General features: G+C 54.2%; 1 protein-coding gene across 1 annotated transcript in view; it reads right to left on the bottom strand.

Moving 5' to 3' along the window:
- Positions 1-23,556, bottom strand: part of FAIM2 (Fas apoptotic inhibitory molecule 2) — a 30,543-nt gene that overhangs the window by 4,292 nt on the left and 2,695 nt on the right. Inside the window, exons 2-11 of the mRNA XM_080660581.1 lie at positions 22,521-22,716; positions 19,644-19,747; positions 19,191-19,255; positions 18,744-18,797; positions 12,880-12,930; positions 12,483-12,522; positions 11,719-11,756; positions 11,088-11,175; positions 10,789-10,884; positions 9,111-9,164 (exon numbers count right to left, since the gene is read on the bottom strand). Coding sequence (XP_080516707.1) covers positions 9,111-9,164; positions 10,789-10,884; positions 11,088-11,175; positions 11,719-11,756; positions 12,483-12,522; positions 12,880-12,930; positions 18,744-18,797; positions 19,191-19,255; positions 19,644-19,747; positions 22,521-22,716 — 786 coding nt within the window. The remainder of the gene's footprint in view (positions 1-9,110; positions 9,165-10,788; positions 10,885-11,087; positions 11,176-11,718; positions 11,757-12,482; positions 12,523-12,879; positions 12,931-18,743; positions 18,798-19,190; positions 19,256-19,643; positions 19,748-22,520; positions 22,717-23,556) is intronic.

The following is a 23,556-nucleotide window of genomic DNA, read 5'->3' as shown; positions in this document are numbered from 1 at the left end:
GTAGCATATGGAATTTGACAGGCATGCTGTACTTTTCTGGGAGAAAGAAGCCAAAAAGTTCCACCAGCGTCTCAAAGGTTATGAACCACTGATCCACATGGGGTTGGAATTCTTTAAATCGATTCACATTCTTGTTAACTGGGCTGTGCCCGGCTCTTCCGTCACTTGTGCATGGCCCTGTAATCCTTGGACTCTCTGAAACATTCATTATACGATACATATGCATGGGGCAAGGGCGGGTGCCAGCGACTTGCTGAGAGCTGCAGCCAATGGGGGACACAAATGCCTGCCTTGGGGGGCTCACGGCTTAGTAGGGAGTCTGAGATGAGTACAATAAAAACCAGTAAATGCCATAATTAGGGCTGATTGGGTAGGAGGAAGGTGTTCCAGGAGAGGTGACACTTAACCTGGGCTTTGAAGGATGAGTAGGAGTTTGCTAGGCTGAGAAGGCATGGGGTGATGGGTGAGGAAATTCAGCATGGGAAGAGCAGGGGGGAAGGAGATGGAGGGAGGGGCCAGCTTACACTTTACCCTGGAAACTGGGCCCAGCTCCATTTCCTTCACCCCAGACACTGACTCCCTGACTCTAGGTCCCAGGCTCCTTGGAGTTGCTTTAGGTGCAGCCCCACAGAAGCCTGTGTGGACCCCACCTCAGTGCCAATGACCCCAGGGCACAGGGGGCAGAGGCTCCAACAGAGAGCAAGTCCAGCAAGTGGGCCCTGGAGGAGTGTCACCCTCGAAGGTGTGGAGGGGGCTGGTTAAGAATGCAGGCTTGAAAATCAGACTGACTGGATTCTAGTCTTAGTTCCGCTACCCACTAGTGGCGGGCCCCGGGCAAGGCATTTCTCTCTAAGACCGATGAGAGCTAAACAACGTTCCTGAGGTTGTTGTGACAGAAAGATAATGCGTGCAAAGCGCCTGGCACGGCGCCTGAAACATGGTAAGCGCTTAATGAATGGTAGCTATTAATGTGGTTTTATTGTTATTATCTGCAGGAGAGGTGCTCTCTTGAGAACATGTGTATGCTGCTGCTGAGCCTCCAGCGTCTCCCGCGGCTCATTGAGGAGGCAGATATGTTACTAGGGAAGCCGTGTGGCCTCAACAGAAGAAAAATGGGGAGCCATGACCAGGGCCGAGAGGGCCCTGTTCACGGTATGTCGGCCTTTCTGGGCTCAGCGGCACTGACAAAGGGCATATGAGAGCACAGGGCTGGAGCCAGAACACCTGGGTTTGAGTGCTGGTTCGTCCCTCAGTAGCCATCACCCACATGACCTCAGCGCCCTTATCTACAAAATGGGACAGTAGACAGTAGTAATGACCCCATCTCCGTGTGGTTTTGAGGGTACATATACGACAATGTATGTAGCACCAACTATTATCATTCTTTAGAATCACCTCGCTCCTTTCTACGCTCCTGAATTTGATTTGGGTTCCCCAAAACATTTTCCTTCTGCAGAGAGAACAAGCAAGGAGAGAGGCCAACCCAATGCTACAAGCCGCTCAGCAGTCACGCCTGCCAGCAGAAGTTAATAAATTGCTGATCTGACTTATCAATCAGTAGCTTGCTTGGTTGATTGCCCAGAGCCTGGTCACCCCTGAGTGAGCTAATGAAAATCAATCTCTCAACTCCGAAGGCTGGGACCTGACCAGGTTTGGGGGAGGCCCCTCCAAGGAGCACTCACCCAGGAGGCCCCTTAGAGCAGCCAGCTGGCTCTTCCCTTGGAGAAAAGAGGAATGAAATGATTTCTGCCCCTGCCATTGGGCCTGTGGCCACGGATGCTTATCTGTATTGGGATAGCCTGCCCCAAATTCAACCCCACTGCCTGGCATCACCCACCACTGCAACCTCATGCCTGTGAAGCAACTGAAGGCTTTTCATTCATTTATTCCCAGCAATACTTATTGAGCATCTACTATGTTTCAGGGAACTTGCCTTCAGAGAACCAATAATAGAATGAGAGCAAAAGACATCATCAGAGATTATATTATTAGCAAGCATTCATTACAGGGGAAAGTTACCTACTAATAATGCCCCTGGGTGACAGTAAGCATTGCTAACTAACATCTTGGTTGAGAGCAGGTATCTTGGTTACAGTTAACATCTTAGCTGGCAGCCAAGATCTCAGCTGAGAGCTAAACAATGGTTCAACCACAAAAAGGGTGGCAGGTACTTGAGTTGGTAGCCAACCGAAGACCCTGCCTGGGGAGCAAGTGGGATATGGGCAAGAGGCAGGAGGATTAGGCTGATGTCTGACTAGTCCTTTTACACACTATTCTTTTATCTCATCTCACTCACCCAATTTGCCCTAGGAGGTGCGTGCTCTTGTCACTATTTTACATATGAGGGAAGGAGTCTCAGAGCAGGTGACCGGCGTGCTGGCAGTCATTTATCTAGTGCCGCAGCCAGATGACCTGACTCATTCTGATGAAGGTGGGGGTAGAGTGGGCTTGCAGGGAGGGAGGGGGCGTGCACAGAGGCAGAGGATCCAAAGCAAACTTTCCTGGTTCACCCAACTGGCTAGCGTTGGACCTGGCCAGGGCCCCTGGCTACACACTCGGGTTGACCCTGCTGTGTCCAGGGCTTAGGCTTAGGTCTGTTGTTCTCCCAGGCGTGAGGCAGCGAGGGAGCAGGCCAGGGACAGGCCAGCTCAGAGCCACCAATAAACAGGCACTGAATACAAAGAGCTGAGGTTGCAATGCGCTGAATCAGCATAGAAAATAACACATGGACCGTGTCCATCCTACAGAAATGCCAGCAGGAGTGCACGAAGCGGCACGCCCGAGGCTGTCCCCTGCGGCACTGGTTCCAACAGCGAAACCCTGAAAACACCCGATTCCATCGGTGAGGACCGGGTGAGAGCTGTGGGTAGCAGTTCTGGGCCAGAGACATCACTGACATATGCTATTATAAGGAAAAAAACAAGTTGCAGAAAAATCCATATCAGATGATCCCTTTTATGTTAACAGGCAAACCTCATAGGAGCCTATGTAGCAAGTATCTATAAAACACGTATAGAAAGGCCTGGAAGGATATTGATCTCAGAGGTTATCCCTGGGGGAGGCAGTGAGGGACATGGTCAAAGCAATGTTTGCCTTACCTCTGTTATTTAAGATTTTAAAAAATGAAATGTATGAATAAGCGTATTCATATATTATGTAGTTAGGAAACTTAAAAAGGAAGATTAATGTCACACAAAAGAAGATGTGGTGACCTCTCAGCACGAGCCCCTGTGGCAGGTGCTGTACGATCGAGCCCATGGTGTAGCTGAGGAGACTGAGGCTCAGGGAGTGTGAGTGATGTGCCCACTTCACACAGCCAAGAGGGCAGCTCGAGTCCCTGTCCCCAAATCCCACGCTTCCCACCATGTGACACTCCTTGGGGCATAGCACACATGTGCGCGCGCACGGGTGTGGGTGTTGTGTGCACATGTGCGTGCACATGTGTGTAAGGACAGAAGAGGTGGGAAGAGATGTGCAAACAGAGCTCATGGCCAAGAGCACTGCAGGCTTCCTGGGGGATGTAGAGAGCTGGGCCCAGCCGACCCTGCCACCACCTTCCGGGCTAGAGAGTGAGCCTGGGCTTTGAGGATTCTTCAGGAAGAAACAAGGAGCCTAAAGCCTTGTGCCCTAGATTGAGATGTGGGTCAGGGTGAGGGAGGAGAGGTGCTGAGTCCACTAGCTGCCTGGGGCCAGTGTTACATACTTCTCTTGTTTCACTGACCTCCGTGTCAAAAATGTTAATGACACAGGCAACTGCACGTAGCCCTGGGTCCTGGTATGCATCTCCAAATGGGCCGCTGTGGGAGCAGGGTCTGGCAGGCACGTGAGCAGAAAGCTGGCCCAGGATAAAAGGGGAGCAGTGTACAAAGTATGTGAGAGAACCGGGGGCGGTCTTATGAGGGAGGGCAGGAGTGTGATACAGCGTTCCAGCACACGGATCGGGAAGTCACACAGACCTGGGTTCAAATCTTGCCTCTGACCTTAGGCAACTGACCACTACTAATAGGTAATACTTATTGATCACTGATGATGTGTGGGGCACGCTCTAAGTGCTTTGCATATATTAATTCATTTTGAAGTTACAACGACCTATGGAGTGGGTACTATTACTATCTGCATTTTATAGATTTAAAAAACGGAGCACAGAGACCTGACAGCTAAAATGTGGCAGAGAATGGATCTGAGCCCAGGTACCCTGGCTCCCGAATCCAGGGCTCCGGATGGCAAGGTTAACATTTACAGTAAGGGTACAAGCTACCACAGGAGATGAGAAACTACCATGTTCTTTGTGCATGTTATCGTATGTAATCATTACCCAGTCTTGTGAGAGGTTCATATTAGCCCCATTTTAAAGATGAGGCATCTGAGGCAGAGAGGTCAAGTAACTTGCCCAAGGTCATAGTGGTAAGAAGAGGAGCCAGGCCGTGAATGTGGTTTGGGTGGGATGTGTGTGGCCAGCGGGAGAGCTGCCTCCCACTCTGCAGGCTCCCCTGCCCCTTCTGATAGTGCCTCTCCTGGCTCTGCGCTGGAGAATGCCCCCTGCATGTGAGAGCAGTGACTCCTCCCCTCCCTGCCCTGCCCTGCCCTGCCCTGCCCCTGCCCCTGCCCCGCTCCCCACGGGGCCTCTGAATCACCATCTCCCTCAGTCCTCCACCCCTGGGCTGGGGAGAGGGGGCTCTGGGTCTGGTTCCTGAGAGGTGAGACTCCAGGAAGTGAACTGAGGTGAGGCCAGGGAGGGGGGCACCTTTGGGCAGACTTTTCCCCAAAGGAACAATTACTGGTCAATCCAGCCTCCCCGCTGCCCTGGAGGAATCTACTCAACTTCCCCGAGTTAAAGGGTAATGTCCCAGCACATCGGACACTGCAGGGGCCTCCTAACCAGTCTCCCAGCCTCTGGCCTATCCACACAGCTTCTCATTCATCTTCCTTAAAGCAGGGAGACTGGGATGTTTCCCGAGGGCCTCCAACTGGCCAGGCTGGGCAGGCGGAGAGAGTTCTCGTCTCATTAGGCCCATCACCTAATTTCTAAAATCCTCTGCCGAGTTTCTTCCTTAGGCCTCCGGCTTGGCTTCTGGTTTAGGTGGCTGGAGACGCTCCATAGCTTTTGGGAGTCCCCAAAGAAGAACTAACTGAGGTAGAGCAACCTGCCCAAAGTCATGTGGGCATGGAGGCATAATTAATTAGGCACCGTGGTTCCACAGCCGCAAACCTGTTGGCCAGGCCCTCGGCCCCACCCGTCCTCTTTCCCAGCCTAGCCCTCCTGCTCGGTCTCAGCCCCTCCACCTTGCCCATCAGCCCAGCCCAGCCCTCCAGCTGTCCTGCCTGGTTTTCCATGAGCTTCTGCAGAAAGCACCTGAGAAGGCACTAGAGTGGAGAGGAGGATGGGGCCACCCTGCGGTTAGTACATTTCGGCTGACTCACCCACTTCTACTGGCATTAGGGTCTGGCGCCCAGTGGGGATGGGGTGGGGTGAGGCAGAAAACCCAAGGCCTCTTGAGAATGCACCAAAGCTGATGGGGTGAGGCCTAGGAGGGGCTGCCTCTCAAGGCTGGGCCACAACCCTAAACACCTGGGCTCCCAACCCCCCAGTCTCAGCCCAGTCCAGCTGGTGGCCCTGCCCTCAGAAATGGGGAGGGGCTGTGATCTCTAGGAGAGAAAACCATTTGATTCTCTTAACTTTGCCAAGGCTCAGGCTGGTGGGAGGGGGCTGGTTCTCACAGGGGGTCTGGACCTCCTCTAACACTTCTCTTCACCCTTCCCTCAGCATCTTCCCTGAGACAGCGAGCAAGGCAGGGACGCGCTAAGTGCTTTAATTTTTCTAGCTGCAGTGCAGGGAGGGCCCCCCAGGGTTCTGAGAATGCCCCACACCAGGGTAGGGGATGCCAGGATGGGCAGCTGGAGAGAGAAGGGGTGCTGGGCGCTGGTTCTGGGGATGGTGACCGCAGATTCCACAGGACAGAACTGAAGCTGGATGGAGGTCAGATTGAGGCCAAGGGCCTTCTGAGTTGGGAGTTCATGGGAAGGCCGGGAACCTTAGTTCTTGTGGGGCTGGGCCTCTGAGGGCCTCTACCTGAAACTGAGGGGTGGGAGGGAGGGAATAAATCCAGCGAGCGCCACCCCCACCCCCCGCCCCCCGCCTCAATTCTCCTTTACCTCATGGAACCCAGGGGACCTGCTGTATGTCCTCCTTCCTTTGACCCAACAACCGAGGGCAGGGCGAAGAGCAGGGGGAGGCACCACCAGGTTCCTGACCATTGTTTACATAACCTGAAGGATGAGCCCTACCAGGGCCTTCTGGTGTGTTGTCTCCCAAGGAGACATTAACGGGTAATTAATTAGCCCTGTGGTTCCTCCTCTCCTGTGACTCACAGAAGCTGGTGCAGCACTTAAGTCAACTGTGCAGCCGCTTCCTTTGCCCCGTGGACAGCACCTCAGCCATGCCTCTCGGGCATCCCTTCATTCCACAATGTCAAGGGCACCTACTGTGTGCCAGACACTGTTCAAAGCACTGGGGGGGCAGCGATACACAAGCCAGACACAAGTCCCTGCCATGGAAGAATTTACATTCTGCTGGAGGGAGACAAACGAGAAACAAACAAATCAGAAAGATACTGAGTCTGTCAGAGGATGAGAAGTGCTATGGAGAGAAAAAAAGCAGGGCAAGGAGTAGGGAGCAGTGTGTGTGTGTGTGTGTGTGTGTGTGTGTGTGTGTAGGGGAGGACAGAACCTGTTTCTAGGCTGATGGGAATAATCCAGTAGAAAGGGCAATACTACTGATGATGGGGGGAGGGGCTGGGGGGAGCAGTTACTGGAGAGACCTCCCAGCCTCCCCCAACTCCAAGACAATAGTCTTCTTCTCCTTCTCCTTCTCCTCCTCCTCCCCCTCCCGCTTCTCCTTCTCCTCCTCCTCCTCCTCCTCCTCCTCCTCCTTCTTCTTCTTCAAGTTGTCTTCTTTGAGGTGGACCATGGGTCACTGGAAATGGCACCAGCCTGAGCACAGGACACCTGGGTCCCGTCCTAAATCTGCCTATTCCTGGCACTGGGACTTGGTGCCAGCCCTTTAACACCCAGGGCTCCAGATGTGAAATCAGGTCTTATAACATCAGTGATGCCTCTCTCCCCAGGGGAGGTGAAAACCCAATGAGGTAACAGGTGTGAAAGTGCTTTGTTGAAAGGTAAAGGGTGGAACAGATGGTTGGGTTATTCTGATTATTCTAATAACACAAGGGATTAGTAAACAAATTTAACGGATTAATGTTCATCCAACTCTACTTGTACCGACAGCCTCCCCACGTAGCTGACACACTTGTGACCTGATCCTCTTGAAGCCAAGTGAACCCCCCTACCCTCTACCCATCATGCTCGGCCCCGCCCTCCCCCGCCCCAACCTGGCACTGACCCCTCTTCTTCCATTTGTCTTTGGCAAACCCTGGCTCCCCTCTGAGGCCCCAGCAGCTCACTCCTTCCAGTGTGACCCTCCCTCTTTCTTTCCTCCTTGCAGATTCCTGCCCCATCCTCCTAGTCTAAACTTGTCTTTAGCATGTACTGCCTGGAAGAGAGAGGGCTGGTCCGGGAGCCAAGGGAAGTTAAGTGTTGTAGGGTGACCAGCCATCCTGGTTTGCCCAAGATTTACGAGGCCCCCCAAGAAGTGGGAATGTCAGTGCTTAAACTGGGACAGTTCTGGGTAAGCTGGGTAAGTTGGTCACCCTAGTCTTGACCAAAGCCACACTTTGTTGCTATGCCATCATCTTGCCAGGAAACCTGGAACACATCACTTAATTCCTTTAGGGTTCAGTTTTCTCATCCGTAGAAGGAGGGGCTTGGAGTTTCATTAGATCCTTTTTTAGGTTCTTCCAACTCTCAAGTTTTGAGCCTGGAGGTCCTTTACTCATTGCACAGATATTTACTGAATGCTACCATGTGCCACACACCCTGCTCTTCCTGTTAACTGTGGCATCCTGGGCACACAGCACATCACACATAGTAGGTGCTCAATAAAGACCTGTGGGAATGAATGAACGAACTGACCACACCCCCATTCCTGCTTTGCCAATCTATCCAAAACCTCTGCTCACATATCTGACCCCTTAACTCCCCCGTTTCTGCTTTCCCAGTCTATCACCCACAAGCCTCTGGGACCTGTGACTACGCCCAGAACTCTGGCCAGACTGAGTTGAGCTGAACACTCCAATGAGGGCAAGGAGACTGCTCCTGCTGGCAGTGGAAGTTTACTTGGGTACCGCCACCCAGGAGATGTCACCAACGTGAGTTTATCCCCATGGTGGACCCTGGAGCACCATCACAGTCACCCTTGGAGCTCATCTGAGCAAAGGGTCAACACACAGTCTTGCTCCAGGTGAATGTCTGCCCCTGGGTACCTTCTGTCCCCTGGCATCTGCTTCCAGCCACCCACTCCCTTCCCCACCTGGCCGGTGGGGCTCTGCAACCAGACCATCCTGTTCCCAATCTGGCCCTACCACTTCCTTGAATGCTGGATGACCTTGGACAAGTTATTTACCATCTCTGAGCTTCGGGTTCCTCACCTTAGTTTGTTAAAAACAGAACTTATTTTATGGTGAGGATGAAGTGTACCCAGGGAGCTTTCAGAGGAGAGGGGAGCAAGTGCTCAATAAACTTTAGCTGTTATTGTTATCAGAATCGCAGTCGTGCTCATCCACACTCCCAGTGTGGTGGGAACAGTCAGGAACAAGCTCAGCCTAAGTGCATCTCTCTCACAGGGTGCTCAGAATCTCCTTTGCTCCAAGAAGCCTTCCTGGATTACCCGAGGAGAGCAACAACTAACTTAGTCCATGTAGCCAGGACCTTCACTCTCCCACCCCCATAAGCAGCCCTGGTTCTCCCCAGACGTGAGGGGCACCTCTTCCCAGCTCTGTCTAAAGCTTCCATCCTGCTGTTCCAACCTTCCTTCCCCTTCTACCCAGATTAGCTGGTCTGTCTTAGAGACCAGAGAGAATTCCTTGACCTTAGCACTGAGCCCTGCTCTGCCCCAGATTCGTCACACAGGTTCAGGGAGGACCATGAGAAAGGCAGAGATGGTGGAGGGCCTGGGGAGATAATCAAAGGCGGGGCCCCTAGGGAGCCACACTTACCAATGTAAACACGCCTGCTCCCAGCACGGCATACACTGCATGGAGCCAGGGCACCTATGGGGCAGACGAACAGTGGGCTTAGGGATGGCAGATGGGGCGGTGGGGCAGGGAGGAGGGCTCAGTCCAGAGAATGGGGGACGTGGGACAGACCTTAGTGGGACCCTTCCTCACTGCTCCCAACCCTCCCCAGATGTTCCTAAGAAATGCCAGGTCCCCAACAGGGATCCCCGATTCTCTGTGTGTCCAGGGTGGGTGGGGGAACCCCAGGCTAACAGTGATCCTGGAGGGCCTGGCAGGGAGCGCCCAGCCTGACCTGCACCTGTTCCCTCCACACAGCCCCAGGCTCAGGCAGCACCAGAGTGACTTCCCGTTGGCTTGTCATTCTCCCAGCCTGGAGCTGCCCTGGGGCAGCTCCTCCCTCCCTGCCCTGCACAGAGTCCGTCTGTCTCTCTGTGGGGAGTTCCCAGGCTCTGCCTGTGCTGGTAAGGGGCTCGGGTGGAAGGGAACAAAGACTTGAACTCAGGGGTGAGGTGGGGTCCATGTGGAATTCCTGCCGGCTGTGCAGGAGGAGGCTGCCTACAGAGGCTGGTACCGCACTCCTTCCCAGTCTCAGCCCCTGAGGTCGCAGGGGCACCCCGTGGAAACCCTATGAGAGGTACCACATCAGCTGTGTCCCCTGTGGGGCCTTCTCCCAGAAGATTCCTGGAAACACAGGCATCCCAGCAGCCTGACAGGGTCAATAAAGGGTTCTTTGAAGCTCTGGGGCCCCTCCCTGTACCCCCGATTTTAGATACACAGAGGGCCCCAGGCCAGCTCCGGCCCCTCCCTTTGTCAACCGGATCCTGGGAAGAGCCAAGGAAATGCTAGAACCAATCCAGCTGTCCTAGGAGCAAAGCGCTGGGGGCTGGGGCAATGGGGGTGAGGAATGCTGCTCCCAACCTGGCAGAAAAGGGGTGGGGCTGACCAAGTACCAAGAGGGGCGGGGGGGGGGGGGGTTAATAACACTGAGCCTCCAGCAGGGGTCCAATAATGTAGTTTCATCTCTTGGGTTCCCAGGATCTCAAACCCCTCCTGTGATGCCCTCAACCTGCCCTCTTCCATCAGCAGAGGCCTTAGTTCCCAAAATGGGTCACTGAGCCCTGGGAAGTCCTAGTTGGATTTCCCAGAGCAGGCTGGGCACTGTACAAGAGCTGAGATTTGGCTGCCCCATGGATGTTCCAATGGGGTGGGGACAGCTGCGTGCCGGACCCCCACCTGTCTGGCTGCCCCGAGTCTGTCCCTCTGGACTTGGCTGATCCCAGGAGGCTTTTCCTCAGGACCCCTCGGGGTCTGGTGGCCCCACGGAGCTCCAGAGCACCCTTCCCTGCCAAGGGTTTAAATACTCCGTGGCACACTCCCCTCCAGCCTCCCCGCCCCCCTAGAGAGGAGGATGGGAAAGGTGAAGCCGGATGTGGCTCATGGAGCAGGCAGGTGCCCAGGCCTGCTGAGAAAGGCCTCCTTGTTGGTTTGCTTACACTGCCAACAAGCCCAGGGCAGGTGCCAGGAGGGGCCGGATAGGATGGCAGGCTGTGAGCCTTTGGCTCTGGGCCTTCCCTGGAGGGTGTGGGAGAAAACAGCACCCTCTGGCTGGCAGGCTCCCTCCCGCCCTATGGGGCCCGCTGGGAGCCCCCAGACTCACATATTGAAAGGGCAGGAGGATGGCCAGGATGAGTCCACTGAAGAAGAGAGTCATGAGCAGCACAAAGAGCACACCCTGGCAGGAGGTGAAGTCAAACTGCAAGGACGGAGAGGTCAGCTGCTAGCTGAGGCCTGTCCAGCAGGCCTCCACCTCGTGCTCATGCAGAACCAGCATTCCTTCCCCATTACCTCTCCCAGGTGGCCTCCCCAGGCCCCACTCATCCCCTTTCTCTCTCATCAGATGGGAACTGAGCTTGGAGCCCCCCACCCCATCTGCCTCTCACAGGCCCCGGAGCTGACCTTGGTCTGGAAGCTGAAGATGGTGACGGAGAGGCAGACCAGGGCCGTGATGCTCAGGCACAGCAGCACCGAGGTGGTGTTGTAGTAACTGCAGGGGCACAGGCCAGGGGTCAGCAGGTCTTCGACGCCCCTGGCCTTCCGCCCAGGCCCACTCTCCTCTGCAGAGCTGCCCCGTGAGCTCTTGCCCCCACCCTCTCTCCTTTCTGGTCTCCTTTTTGGTTTTCCTTCTCCCTGCTTCCTGGCCTTTCTCCTGGGCCCTGACCTCCCGAACCTGTTAGAAGGATCTTGGAGAGGTGGGGATGGGGGTGGGAGGGGTTTATGCTATTGCCTGTAGGTGGGAACTTCCATAATCTCAAGTTTCGGGTCTTTTAAGCTGCAGCCTGACAGGGGTCACCTTGGTCTCCTCTATCCCCACCCCACCCCACCAGCCTAGCCAGGTCCTAGGGACACCGTCCGGCAGAGCGCACAGGGAGAGGGCTCTAGGCCAGCGTTTTCTGCCTAAGACCCTCCCCCTCCCAATGCTCCCAGGAGGATGGAGTTGGGGGCATTTCCACCCACAGTGTGGGAGTCCCGGGCTCTAAGCCTGGCCTAGGGCCCCTATGGCCCCCTTCCTACCCCCTGTCCCCTTTACCTGGACAACATCCCAGTGAGGTAGGCCATGGACAGGGTCTGAAAGGAAAAGCAGAAATGTTCCACGACTCGGACTTTGGGGCCCAGACACCTTCCAGGTCCAGCCTGGGTCTCCACCCCTTGCACATACCCCTCAACTCTGAGTCGACTTCACTCACACACGTTACCTCCAGGAGTTGGGCCTGGCAACATAGCATCCCAACAGGCCTCGTGCCAGCTGTACCTTTCTTTTATTTGCAGCCCTGCTCTGCCCCCCTTTCTAAGACCTCCCACTCTTCATTATCCAGAGCTCGTGGATGGCCCATGCAAACCTCTTAAACACAAAATTGCAATGAAAAGAGATAGTGGATGGAGTGGGGGAGGGAGAGACTAAGCCCATTTGGAAAGAGGGTGGGATATCTTTGTGGAAGAAGTGGGGCCCGTCCAGTGTGGCTCAGTGGTTGAGCGCTGACCTATGAACTAGGAGGTCACAGTTCAGTTCCCAGTCAGGGTACATGCCTGGGTTATAGGCTCGATCCCCAGTGTGGGGCATGCAGGAGGCAGCCAATCAATGATTCTCTCTCATCATTGATGTTTCGATCTTTCTCTCTCTCTCATTTCCTCTCTGAAATAAAAATATATTTTTTAAAAAAGAAGTGGGGTGAAAACACCCCTCTCCCCCAGTGACCTCACATTAGACATCCCCAATCTAGACATCCTGGCCTTGAAGCCCACCTCCCTCCATCCCCACTCAGCATCTGCCCTTAGCCCCCCCAGATCACTTACAAAGATGGTCAGAAGAATCAGGTTCCAGGGGAAATATCTCCTGCAAGGCAAGCCACTGAATTCAGAGGAATGGGTGGCGGGGGGGGGGGGGGGGGGGGTGCCAGCAGCTGCAGGCTGGGTCACCCCTGCAGGGAAGGGGGGTCTCTGCCCAGCCCCATCTCCACTTTTTGGAGGCTGTTTCTTTAGCCACATTTCCATGTGCCATCGGTCTGTCCACCCTCCTCCTACCTCAGAGGTATTAAGTAAAGGAAGGAGGTGCAGCCCTACATGAAGGAGCCCAGAGAGGGATGGGCCTTCTTAGGGGTGCACAGCACACTGGTGGCAGGCAGGCCTGGGGTCAGAATGTGCAAGATCCTGCTCATGTTCCCACAAGTTGCTCTTCAAGCCATCATCATACCTAGGTCCAGAACAGCAGGCCAGGGTCAGGTAGGTCGCAAAGAATACAACGCTGTGACAGACAGATGAAGGGTGAGTTAGTGGCCCTCTCTCCCGCCCCCAGGCCTCTCCATTCAGTCCCTGGCTCATCCCACTCTATACCCACACAAGGCACCAGACTGGGGTAAGCTACAGTCATCCTAGAACTTAGCAATGGGCAGGTTGGTGGTTCAATTCTAAAAGAGAGGAAGAGGAATCGAATGAGCCTGCCTCTATAAATACTTGGGTGCCATGGGACAGCTGATCACCACCCAATGAATCCAAAGTGGTCTCCCCGGACACTAGCTTATTACTTCAAAGGCAAAGCAGATATATACTGTTTTCTATGTGCCAGGCAGCGTGCTATGTGCTTTATGAAAATTAAGTAATCTCATATTTTCTCTATGAAGCATGCTTTTTTTTTTTGGTTAATCCTCAGGCAAGGATTTTTCCCACTGATTTTCAGAGAGAGGGGAAGGAAAAGGGGAGGGGAATAAAGAAAGGGAGGAGAGAGGGAGAGAAACATTGATGTGAGAGAGACACATCGACTGGTTGCCTCCTGCATGTATCCAGACTGGGCCGGGGATTGAACCTGCAACCCAAGTACGTGCCCTTGACTTGGAATTGAAACCTTGACCCTTAGGTGCACAGGCTGACGCTCTGACCACTGAGCCATGCGGGCCAGGGAAGCATGCTTTTCATTGGATGAGGCACAGTGAGGTCAAGTGACTTGTCCAAGGTCATGCAGCTACCACCTGGCAAAGGCAGGATTAGAACCCAGGCCCTCGGACTCCAGAGTCCCAGCTCCATGCTGCCTCCTTCGGGCCCTTCCCAGCCCTGGCACTACCCATAATGATCTTGTGAGGTACTTTATTGTGGTCTACCCTACCAGCAGGGGCAGCAGCAGGAGCAGGGCCCTTGTCTGTCCTGCCAGTGCCTGGCAAAAGCAGGAGGTACCTGTGGCATGGATTTCTGGAACAGGTGGCTATGTCCAGTGGGAGACTGGCAGGAAGCTCAGGAACAACCCAGAGACAGGGATTGGGGATTGAGGATTTCCTGGAGAGTAGTGGAAGTGGAGGCCAGTCCAGGAGGTAGGAGAGGGCTGAGGATCCAAGGGTAGGGCATGCTCACACCTACCTAGATTGGTGCCACCAGCAATGTGTGGTCTCCAGCACCCAGAAGGCTCTCAACAAGGCTCCTGCCATCCTTCCCATCTCCCTCCTGGATTCTCTCACTCATCCCCCACAGCTGCAATTCCAACTATTCTCCCCCATCCCCAAACCTCTCAGGCCCCCTCACTCTTTAGTGTCCTGGCTTCCACTTTCACTGCTCTCCAGGAAATCCCAGGAAGATTTAAGATGAGATGGGGCTCCCTTAGCTCCCTGCCTGCCACCTGCAACCATCACATCCTGCGTCTATGTGCCCTTCCTCCTCTCTCTCCTCCCATCCCAGGCCAATCCCTTTGGCCTGGGCTCTGGGTCCCACACCCTCAACTGCCCTGCCATCTCTATTACTAAACCTTTCTATTGCTACCTCTCCGCCCACACAAACCTCCTCAGCTGTTTTCCATCTTTAATCAACATCTTCCCTAGTTTTAGCTGCTGCCACCTTAGCCAACTCACAGCCAAGCTTCTTGAAAAAGTTACTTCTACTCACTGTCTTCTTCTCCATCTCCCAATTACTCCCCAGCCCAGCAAACCCAACCCCCGCATCACTTAATACTAGAACTTTGTTGAGTCCAACTGACACTCGTCTGTCTACCTCTTCCCTGACTTCTCCACAGTATCTGCTCTCTTCGCCCGTTTCCCTGGTTCCACAATGATCCACACTTGTTCCCTTCCCGCCTCCCTGGACGCCCCTCGGTCTCCTTCAGAGGATCTCTAAACATGGCTCCTTCCTTCTGTGCATAGGGTCCCTTCTCGCTCTTCCTGGGTGGGCTCACTCACCCACAGGACTTCCTTTATTAGGCAAATGCTCATGACTCACAGACCTATATTTCTGATCTAGATTTTCCTTCTCAACCTAAGACCTGAATACCCAATTGCTTACTGGGCAGACATGGCTACCCCGAAACGCGCCAAACTCAACAGGTTAGACCCGAATGCGCTCTCTTCCCTGCTCTTCTCCTGCATCCCTAGTGCAGAAGACATGCACCCTCCAAGTTTCCCAACCAGAGGCCTCAGCATCATCCTTGACTCTCACTGCCATGCCTGATAATCATCTGGACCTATAGATCCTCCTACCCAGGCAGCTCTCAAATCTGTCCCCTTCTCTCCAATCCCACTACCATTCCTTTTGGTGGGCCCCTCTCTGCCTCTGGTCCTCCTGCCTCCCGCCCTGCCTTCTACCCTCCAAGCTACTGGCTGATCCCATCATGCGACTTCCCTGTTTAAAATTCCCAAAGACCTGGCAGTGCCCTGCCTGATCCACCCCTGCCTACCTCTCCAGCCCACCCCTCAGCACGCTCCACCCCCGCCTTTCCCCTCTCACCCCCCTCTGCACCTCACTCTCTGCTCCTGCTGGAAAGGACCAACTGGCAAGGACACTGGAGGTCTGGGTTGGAGAGGCTTCCTCTGTGTGCCATGGGCATACCTCAACCGAAGCCGGCACCCCCACATCCCACGGGCCTGCTCATCTGAGAGGCCCTGCTAACCCAGGGCCTGGCACGGGTTAGGTGATCTTTAAGTATTTGTGGGTGAAATGCAGGACAGGGAATGTAGGGTTGAGACACGCCTACTGGATTTGGTGAACACATCCTGCTTCATGAAGGATAGTTGAATCTCCTGCCCCAGTTGAGAAACACGCTAGCGTCTGCTCTCTCTGGGACTCCCTTCAGTCATTAGTCAGTTGCTTCAGCAACACACGTAGTAATGCCTTGTCTACGTGCGTCCTGGGTGTGGGTCCTGTCCCCTGGCCAGAATGGAAGCCTCCTGAGGGCAAGGGCCCAGTCTTCCTTTTGCTCTGGTCCACAGCTCCTCAACCCTGAAGACCAGTGGTCAGGAAGAAGGGGAGAGGGTGTAGCTCTGGAGCCTGATACATTCACATCCCAGCTCTGCCACTATGATCATGTGACCTTGAACAAGTTAACTGCAGAGCCCCCATTTCGTCCTTTGGAAACAGGAATATTGGTACCAACTCACTGGGTTGCGAGGATCGAATGAGAGGATGCACATCAAGCATTTAGCACTGGGCCTGGCGCGAGTAAGGACTTGAGGATAGGAGTTGTTATTATTGTAATATGACGGACAGCTCCCAAGCTCTGGTCTCTGCCTCTTCCTCCTCTGCCTGGTTCCCCTATCCCCACCTGCAGCTCTTACTATTCCCACTGCCATGGCTCAGAGGGAGCAATCAGACAATAAGGCAAGAGCTCACTGAGGGAGATCGCTAGGGCTTCCAGAAAGTTGAAAGGGGGGCAGAGAGGGGGTGTTAGAAGGCTGCCCTCCCAGGGGGCAGAAAATGAGTCATAGGAGTGAGAGAAAGACTGACTTGTGTGTCAGAGCCTGGGCCCCAGGGCCTGGCCTGGCGCCAAGGTCTGTTTACAGAGTGTCAGGACAGAGGAGTGCAGCTCAGGTGGAGGTCAGCTCTAACACCAGCATCCTCCCCTCCCCTGTCCTGAGCCATGAGCGGGGGAGGGGGGGAAAGCGGGGCGGGTGGTGGGGGGCGGGCAGCAGAGCGGGAAGTGCAGGAGCTTTGCAATCAGAAAAATGTGGCTATGTGGCTTCAGAAGCAATAACTTCTCTCCGAGCCTCGATTTCCTCCTCTGTAAAATGCGGATAATGATATTGTCTGCCCTGGTAGGGTTGGTGTAAGAATCAAATGAAAATATCTGTAAAGTACTTAGCACAGAGCCTCACACATTAAAAAAGAGAGAGAGCTGTTTTACTCTTATTGCTATTAAGGGCTTAGTATGTTGCAGGAGGTGAGATTACTAGGTCTCAGACCAGGAGGCAGATTCGGGGCAGGTGAATGGTGTTGAAGGGTGAGAAGGGGGCAGGGCAGGCTGCTGTTCTGGAGAGAAGGGCACATCATGTGGTGGGATGCTCAAGTATCTCAAAGGCACTGTGACACCCCCTGAGAGGCACAGGGCCCATGCCCGCTTCCTATTTCTCCCCACCCCTGAGCCAGGGAGAGCGTCTCTGTTGTCTGCCTTGAGCTGTTGAGGAGGCCTTGATAAAGCTCACCATTCAGAGGCCAGGTATGAGTGCCCACTCTCAGTGGATGGGCTCTGCCTCCTTCTGAGCCTGCTCATTTTTGGGCTGTCCCCCTGCCACCATCTGCTCAGGGCACAGTGTCCTGCAGACCCTCCCGTAGAAGGCCTGGCGAAGGACCTGGGGACTCCATTCCCTTTCTCAGGACACCCGAGGCTGCCTGGCAGTGCTGACGTGCTGGGAGCCATGCCAACCTGCTGCATGAGCCGGCCGGGTGGCAGTCCCTGGGGCCTCATTAGCTTCACCACACAGGGCCTCCCAGTTCCCCGAGACGCATGCCTCCTGCCCAGTCTGCAGACAGGCCCTCTCTCCTGTGCCCCAAGAAAGGCTCTGGGTGTGAATGTCTCCTCCCCTGGGACCCCCAACTTGATGGAGACATCCCTTCACTCCTCTGCTCCTCTGAGAAGCCCCAGATGCCAGAAGGACTCCCCCTCCGATCAACCTCTGGCTGGCTTGCATAAACTCTAGGTCCACTCTGGGACTGTTTTTGGCTTGGTTGATCCAGCAGGCTCAGCTGAGCCCACATCCCCACCTGATCCCTTTCCGGAAACAGGCCTGGGACTGCCCTAGTGTGTAAGCTTCTTGGCCAGGCGTTTGGAGCCTCTACCCCGTAAGTCCCCCCTGTCTCTGAGACATCCTGGATTCCCCCACCTGGAGCCTCTAGCCCTCTGACAATCTAGTTTCTAATTTATCAAACGGATCAGCACAGTCCCGCTGCCATGCTGTTGCTTAAGCCACTCCAGTCTCCATTCTTGGAGGTGCAGCCCCACTGTGCACTGAGGTTCAGTGTACCAGGCTCACACCTTCCCTCGCCCCCTCCTCTGATCGCCAGTTTTCCACATGTTGCCTTGTGCTGCCCTCTGCCTTCCCCAGCAGCCCCAGAACAGAGCTGGGCTCACAGCAGGTGCTGAAGGAAACTGGTGAGAGAATTGTGTTGGATAACTCCTTCATTGCCCAGATAGGAGGGTCAGAATCACCTATACTGTCGTCAAACCTCTTCTCTCAAGTTACCTGCCACATTCTTTAAAGAGTACAGCCAGGAGCTGAGTGGCTTAAAAGGGAGTCTGCCAAGCAGAGGGATTAAGAGCACAAGCCTCAACCTGAAGTTTGGGTTTGAATCCCAGCTCAACCATGAAATAGCTGTGTGACCTTGGACAAATTACTCAACCTCTCTGAGCCTCAGTTTTCTGAGGTAATCATACCCTGTAGATTCGAGGAATGAATTCAATACCATACATCAAGCACACAGAACAATGCTCATCCCTTATTAGGCACCCTATAATTAACAATTCAATTAGTAAGGTTTAATAACATTAATAAGAGTAGCAACATTATTATTAGTGTGAGCAAAGGTGTCCCACTCCTTCTCTACAGAGCTAAGGTCTGAGTCTCTCCAGCATGGCCCCAGCCCCACCCCTCTCTCCTTGTGCGGGCATCAGAACTTATACCTACCTTCTCCCCTTCTCCTAAGACCTAAACACCTCAGAAGGGCCCTTCTGGCCTCACACTTGTGGGATCACATCCTATGGGGTGGGACGAGGCCATGGGTTTGTATTCTGTCAACAGAAATTTCCCACTCTGTACCACTGAGGGTTCTCTGGGAAGGGGCCTGAGGACCGGGGGTCTGGGATATACTCACTAGGATGCCCAGTACCAGCCTGGGTTAGCTTGGATATAGTCCTTAACGGGGTCACTGCAGAGGGAGGGAGGGAAAAAGAACAAACATTTACCCTCTGTCTCTATTTCTGGTTCAACATCTGCACTGGCCTCCCACCCCCACCCCAGTTCACAGGACTTGAGAGAAAGAAAGGAGGCATGCACCCCTGGTGGCTCAGGAAGCCCCAGCCAGTCCCAGGCTGGGACTCGGAAGTGCTGGGTGTGGGGCGAGAGGATCTGAGAGAGACCCAGAAAGCACCAGCGCGCCGCCCCCGCCCCCCCGAATGGAGGACTCCTGCATGTGCACTCTCTAAGGTTCTCTTTAGGCGTGAGGAGGCCCACTGCCCCACAACATCGGTCCGGGTGCCCCCCACCCCAGGCCTGGTCACGGCAAGCCCCCAACAGGTGCTGGTTTCCAATGCCAACTCACCAGAAGGTAAAGAGAGCCACAACACTCAAGGTCACCAGCAGCTGGATCAGCAGGATAGTATAGACCTGGGGGTGAGAGGGGTTCCTTGTTTGAGGCCAGGGAGGCTCAGGTCCCCAGCGAAGCTCAGGGAGGCCCAAGATTCCCTGTGACTCAATCTCCTCTCCAGACCCGCATCCTGTGCCCTCCATCCTCCTTCTTGAGGGTCATAGGAACAGATCCAGGACCCAGTAAAAGGAGTAAAGATGGTCCAGAACCCACACCCATAGGCAAAAGGGCCTCTCAGTATCTGGAGAGAAGAGACGACATGTTTAAGGGTGGCAGGGCCAGTGAGAGGATCTAAGGAAGCACTTCCCAACAGCTGGCATCACGAGAGAGGGACAGACTGTGGCCTCTGCTGAGCTCCCCACACCCACCCCCCCAGTCCTTCCTGGAGAGTTGGGGAGAGGCAGTTACCTTTCTGATGAAGACTCGGCGAACTTGCTGGTCATCCCAACTGAAGGTGGTGAAGAGCTCATGGTCTCCGGTGGGGAAACCACTCTCATAGCTCGAGCTGCTGCCTGGTGGGCAGGGGAGGGCCATGAGGGCTCCCATACATCTAAACACTGGCCCCAACAGCCACCTGCTCAGAGCTGCCGTTTGTCAAACTGGCTCTCCGGACCAGCCGAAACCTTTCTCTCCAGCCCCATTCTCAGGCCTTGCACCCCATCTTCAGATCTCTCTACCTAGCTGCTTCTCATCCTTCTTGCTTTGAGTCCTGAGAATGAACTGCCATCTCCCTGCCCCTTCCCTCCACCCCGGCTGGGGCTTTCTCGAGATGAAGCTGTGCCATACAAATTCGACCCTTCCCTCTGTGTCTCCCCACCACCTCCCTGGACATTCGGGCTTCCTTGTGGCAAAGAATCAGAGAGGGACAGACATAATCTCAGGACTATCTAGCACATCTCAGGGTCAAGGGTCCTGATCCCAGCTTGCTCTGAGGCCCTTGGGGTGGAAACTGGGACCAGTTGGATGGGTGAACCCGCTGGTGATCCAGCTGGGAACCAGGGCTGGGGGAATCCTGGAGGGGAAATAAAGCCAAGACAGGGCAAGAAGTGGAGTGTGAGTGGGAATGAAGTTTTGCAGGCTGGTCCCAGAACTCAGACTTTCAGAAGAGCTTGGACTCCATTGTCAAACAGACCCACATGTGGCTCCTCCTCTAAGACTTCCTGTGTGGCCTTGAGCAAATGACCATCCTTCCCAAGTCCCTTCTATGAAATGGGTCAGTGAAGCCACCTCATGGGGATGAAACGCGATAAAAGTGATCGCCTACGGCTCTGGCATCACGAGAGGAAAGGGTATCTGCCTCGAGTCCTGAAGAATGGCATGAGTTATCCTAGTAAAGAGGCAGGGAAATGAGTCCCCTGATGGGGACTACGGCACCCTCTCCCTTGCACCCCTCGTCTGGGCCATTCCTGAGGCCTCACGTGCCCACTGTGTTCCCCTTCACTGTCTCCATCAGTTCTCCATGTTGGTCCCTCCACAGTAATAGCCTCCATCTTGGTCTTTCAAAGGTGACCACAGCACTGCCTTGCTTCAAGCTCTTTGACAGCTCCCCACTGCTTTTGACTCAAGTTCAAGTTCCTTAACAAAGCCCCACAGCCGCCCACGAGCCCCCAGCGCCCTCCACTGCACATTATTCCCTCCTCCTTTTCTTCAGCCTGTTTTTTTCAGCCATGTGTTCTCTTGCTACTGGGCCTCTGCACATCCCATTCCTTCGGCCTGGAACACTCATTTCCCTGCCTCTTTACTAGGGTAACTCGTGCTGTTCTTCAGGACTCAAGGCAGATACCCTTTCCTCCAGGAAGTGTTCCCTGACAGCCAGGCAGGCTAGGTGAGTGCCCAGGCCTCTATCACTGCGTCTGTTTCACTGTATGGCAGTTGTCCGTTTACTTGTCTGAGCGCTGTGAGGGCAGGTCTTGCAAATGGATGCATCCCCAGAAATGAGCTCAGTGCCCGACACAGTGCCTGGCACACACCTAGTAACTGTTTGTCACATGTTGACTGAAATGACCTGCCTTCCTATCCTGACAACTGCTTGGAAAATGTTCTTTAAGGCAGCCAGTCCTGGCCACCAGGAAATGGGCAAAGAGGAAGGGGAGAGAGGTGAGCCTATTGCAAGCCTGGGGCCTGGAGACCCTCACTCTCTCATCCTTCACTTCTTCTTCATGTTCTTTCTGTCTGCATCCCCCCACCAAGGTCCCACTAGCCAGGCCATGGAGGGGGAGAAAAGAAGAGAGAAAGCATGCTGTGGGTATCTGAGGCGGTGAGAAGGGCTCCCCAAATACCAGACCTTCATTGGCCTTCCAGTTGGACACAAGCACGTAGTTCTGCTTGGGTCTAGGACGAGGGGTTTTGTGGCGAGTGGTGTGGACCATGATGACTACTCCTTGTGAGTAGAGTCTGTCTGAGGCATTGTCCCTGGGATCCCTTCTAGAATTCTGCTGGGGGTGGGGGTGGGGAGCAGTGAAGGTGGGGGAGGGGGTTGAGGGGCTACAGAGGAGGCTGAAGGGGCTGAGGAAGATTTGAGAAGGGGCCTTTCCTTACAGCTTGTGGGAGCTATATGTTCCCAGCCCTGAGGCAAAGCTCCTACAGGCTGCTCAACTTAACAAAGGGGCTCCCACCAGCTACCATTCTGGGCACTGGCCTGGTGAGTCTGCCTATGAATTATGCCTGGTTGTGAGGGGCACTGAGGCTGTCACCCACACACCCGCCCACATCATGCCCCCACCAAGGGCCTGGGGAAAGGGAGAGAGACAGGAGAGTAATGGGTGCAGTGGATCCTCAGGTCTCTGGCCCCCAACACTCCTAGGGCCTCCTTGGTGATGTGTCCCCACTGAGGTTTCATATCAGCTAACAAGTAAACATGCTGCACCCCACTCACAGGAAGCCACCCCAGCTAGGGCTGTGGCCAGCCGCAGCATCACACGGCTCCTCCCTGCACTGACTCTGTCCTCTCCTCATTCCTTTCCTGTATCCCTTGCTTCTAGGAGAGCCTCTCTAGACCAGCCCCTGGTTTTCCTTCCTGCATCTGTCGCCTCTGCCTAGCATGGTGCGTTGAAAAAAATTCCCCACATCCCCATCCAACAGCATTCTGACTGCAGACATTGTATGTCTCCCTTTTCATGGAGTCCTCCTTGACCATCCTCAGAACAGTCCTCCAATCACCAAACCTTTGACCACAGAGCCTCCCTACAACAACCATACAGTGCATCTATTTCCTCCCACCCCAGTTTTCCATGTGAGTCCACCTCTCCCCCTGATGAGCCAGCCTTCGGGAGCTGAGAGACTTACTAGGGTCCACATAGGCCCAGCTGGGGTGGAGAGGCACAGCTGCAGGGGCTGGAGGGAAGGCCCCTGCCTTCAGCCCCTCCGCAGAGGTGGCCTCCTCATAGGAGGGCGGGGCCGATGGCACTGCTGGAGCCTCCTTCTTCTCACCATTCGCCTGCTGCTGGCCCTCGGTCCCGGGGGCCTTGTTAGCCACGGAGAGCTGTGGAGTGGAGGCAGAGAGAGATGGTTACCAGGGAAAGGGTGCCTTCCAAGCCCTCCTCACCAAGCCTTCCCTTCAATTTTGGTAGTTTTATGGGTACTTTGTCCCCTACACTAGGAAGGGCGGGGTGAAGACAAAAACCTCCCTGTTTTTGTTGGATACATATGCAATGAAACAGTACTCAGCCTTAAAAAAGAAGGAAATCCTTCCATATGTGACAACATGGATGAACCTGGAGGACATTATGCTAAGTGAAATAAGCCACACACAGAAAGGCAAAAACTGCATGCTCCCAGTGATATGTGGATGCTAAAATGTCGAACTCATGAAAGCACAGAGTAGAACAGTGGTTGCCAGTGGCTGGGAGATGGGGGAAATGAGGAGATGTTGGTCAAGAAGTACAAAGTGTCAGCTATGCAGGATGAAGAAGTTCCGGGATCTAATGCACAGCGTGGTGACTGTACTTAACAATACTGTATGTTGGACTTAAAATCTGCTGAGAGGGTAGATCTAAGTTCTTGCCACAAAAAAAGAAGGAGCGATGTGGAGTAATGGATACGTTGAACAGCTTTATTTTGGTGATCATTTCACAATGTATATCAAAACATCAAGTTGTACACCTTAAATATGTACCATTTCTATTTGCCTCTTATACCCCAATAAGCTGGGGGGGGGGTCTTCCTATTTTATAGATGGGAGAACTGAGTTCCAGGAAGGTCAGGACTGGCCAGGCACACACTGGAGCTGGGATAAGAACTGAGAAAGGAGAAAATTCTTAGGAGAGACCCTCCCCGTTGGTGGTCACTGTTCCCATGGCAGGATTGGGTTTGTATGGTTCCA

The sequence above is a fragment of the Plecotus auritus genome (assembly GCF_963455305.1).
Source record: "Plecotus auritus genome assembly, chromosome: 3".
NCBI classification, from domain to species: domain Eukaryota; kingdom Metazoa; phylum Chordata; class Mammalia; order Chiroptera; family Vespertilionidae; genus Plecotus; species Plecotus auritus.
The sequence above is the reverse complement of the archived record's forward strand: the minus strand, read 5'-3'. Positions and strand labels throughout refer to the sequence as shown.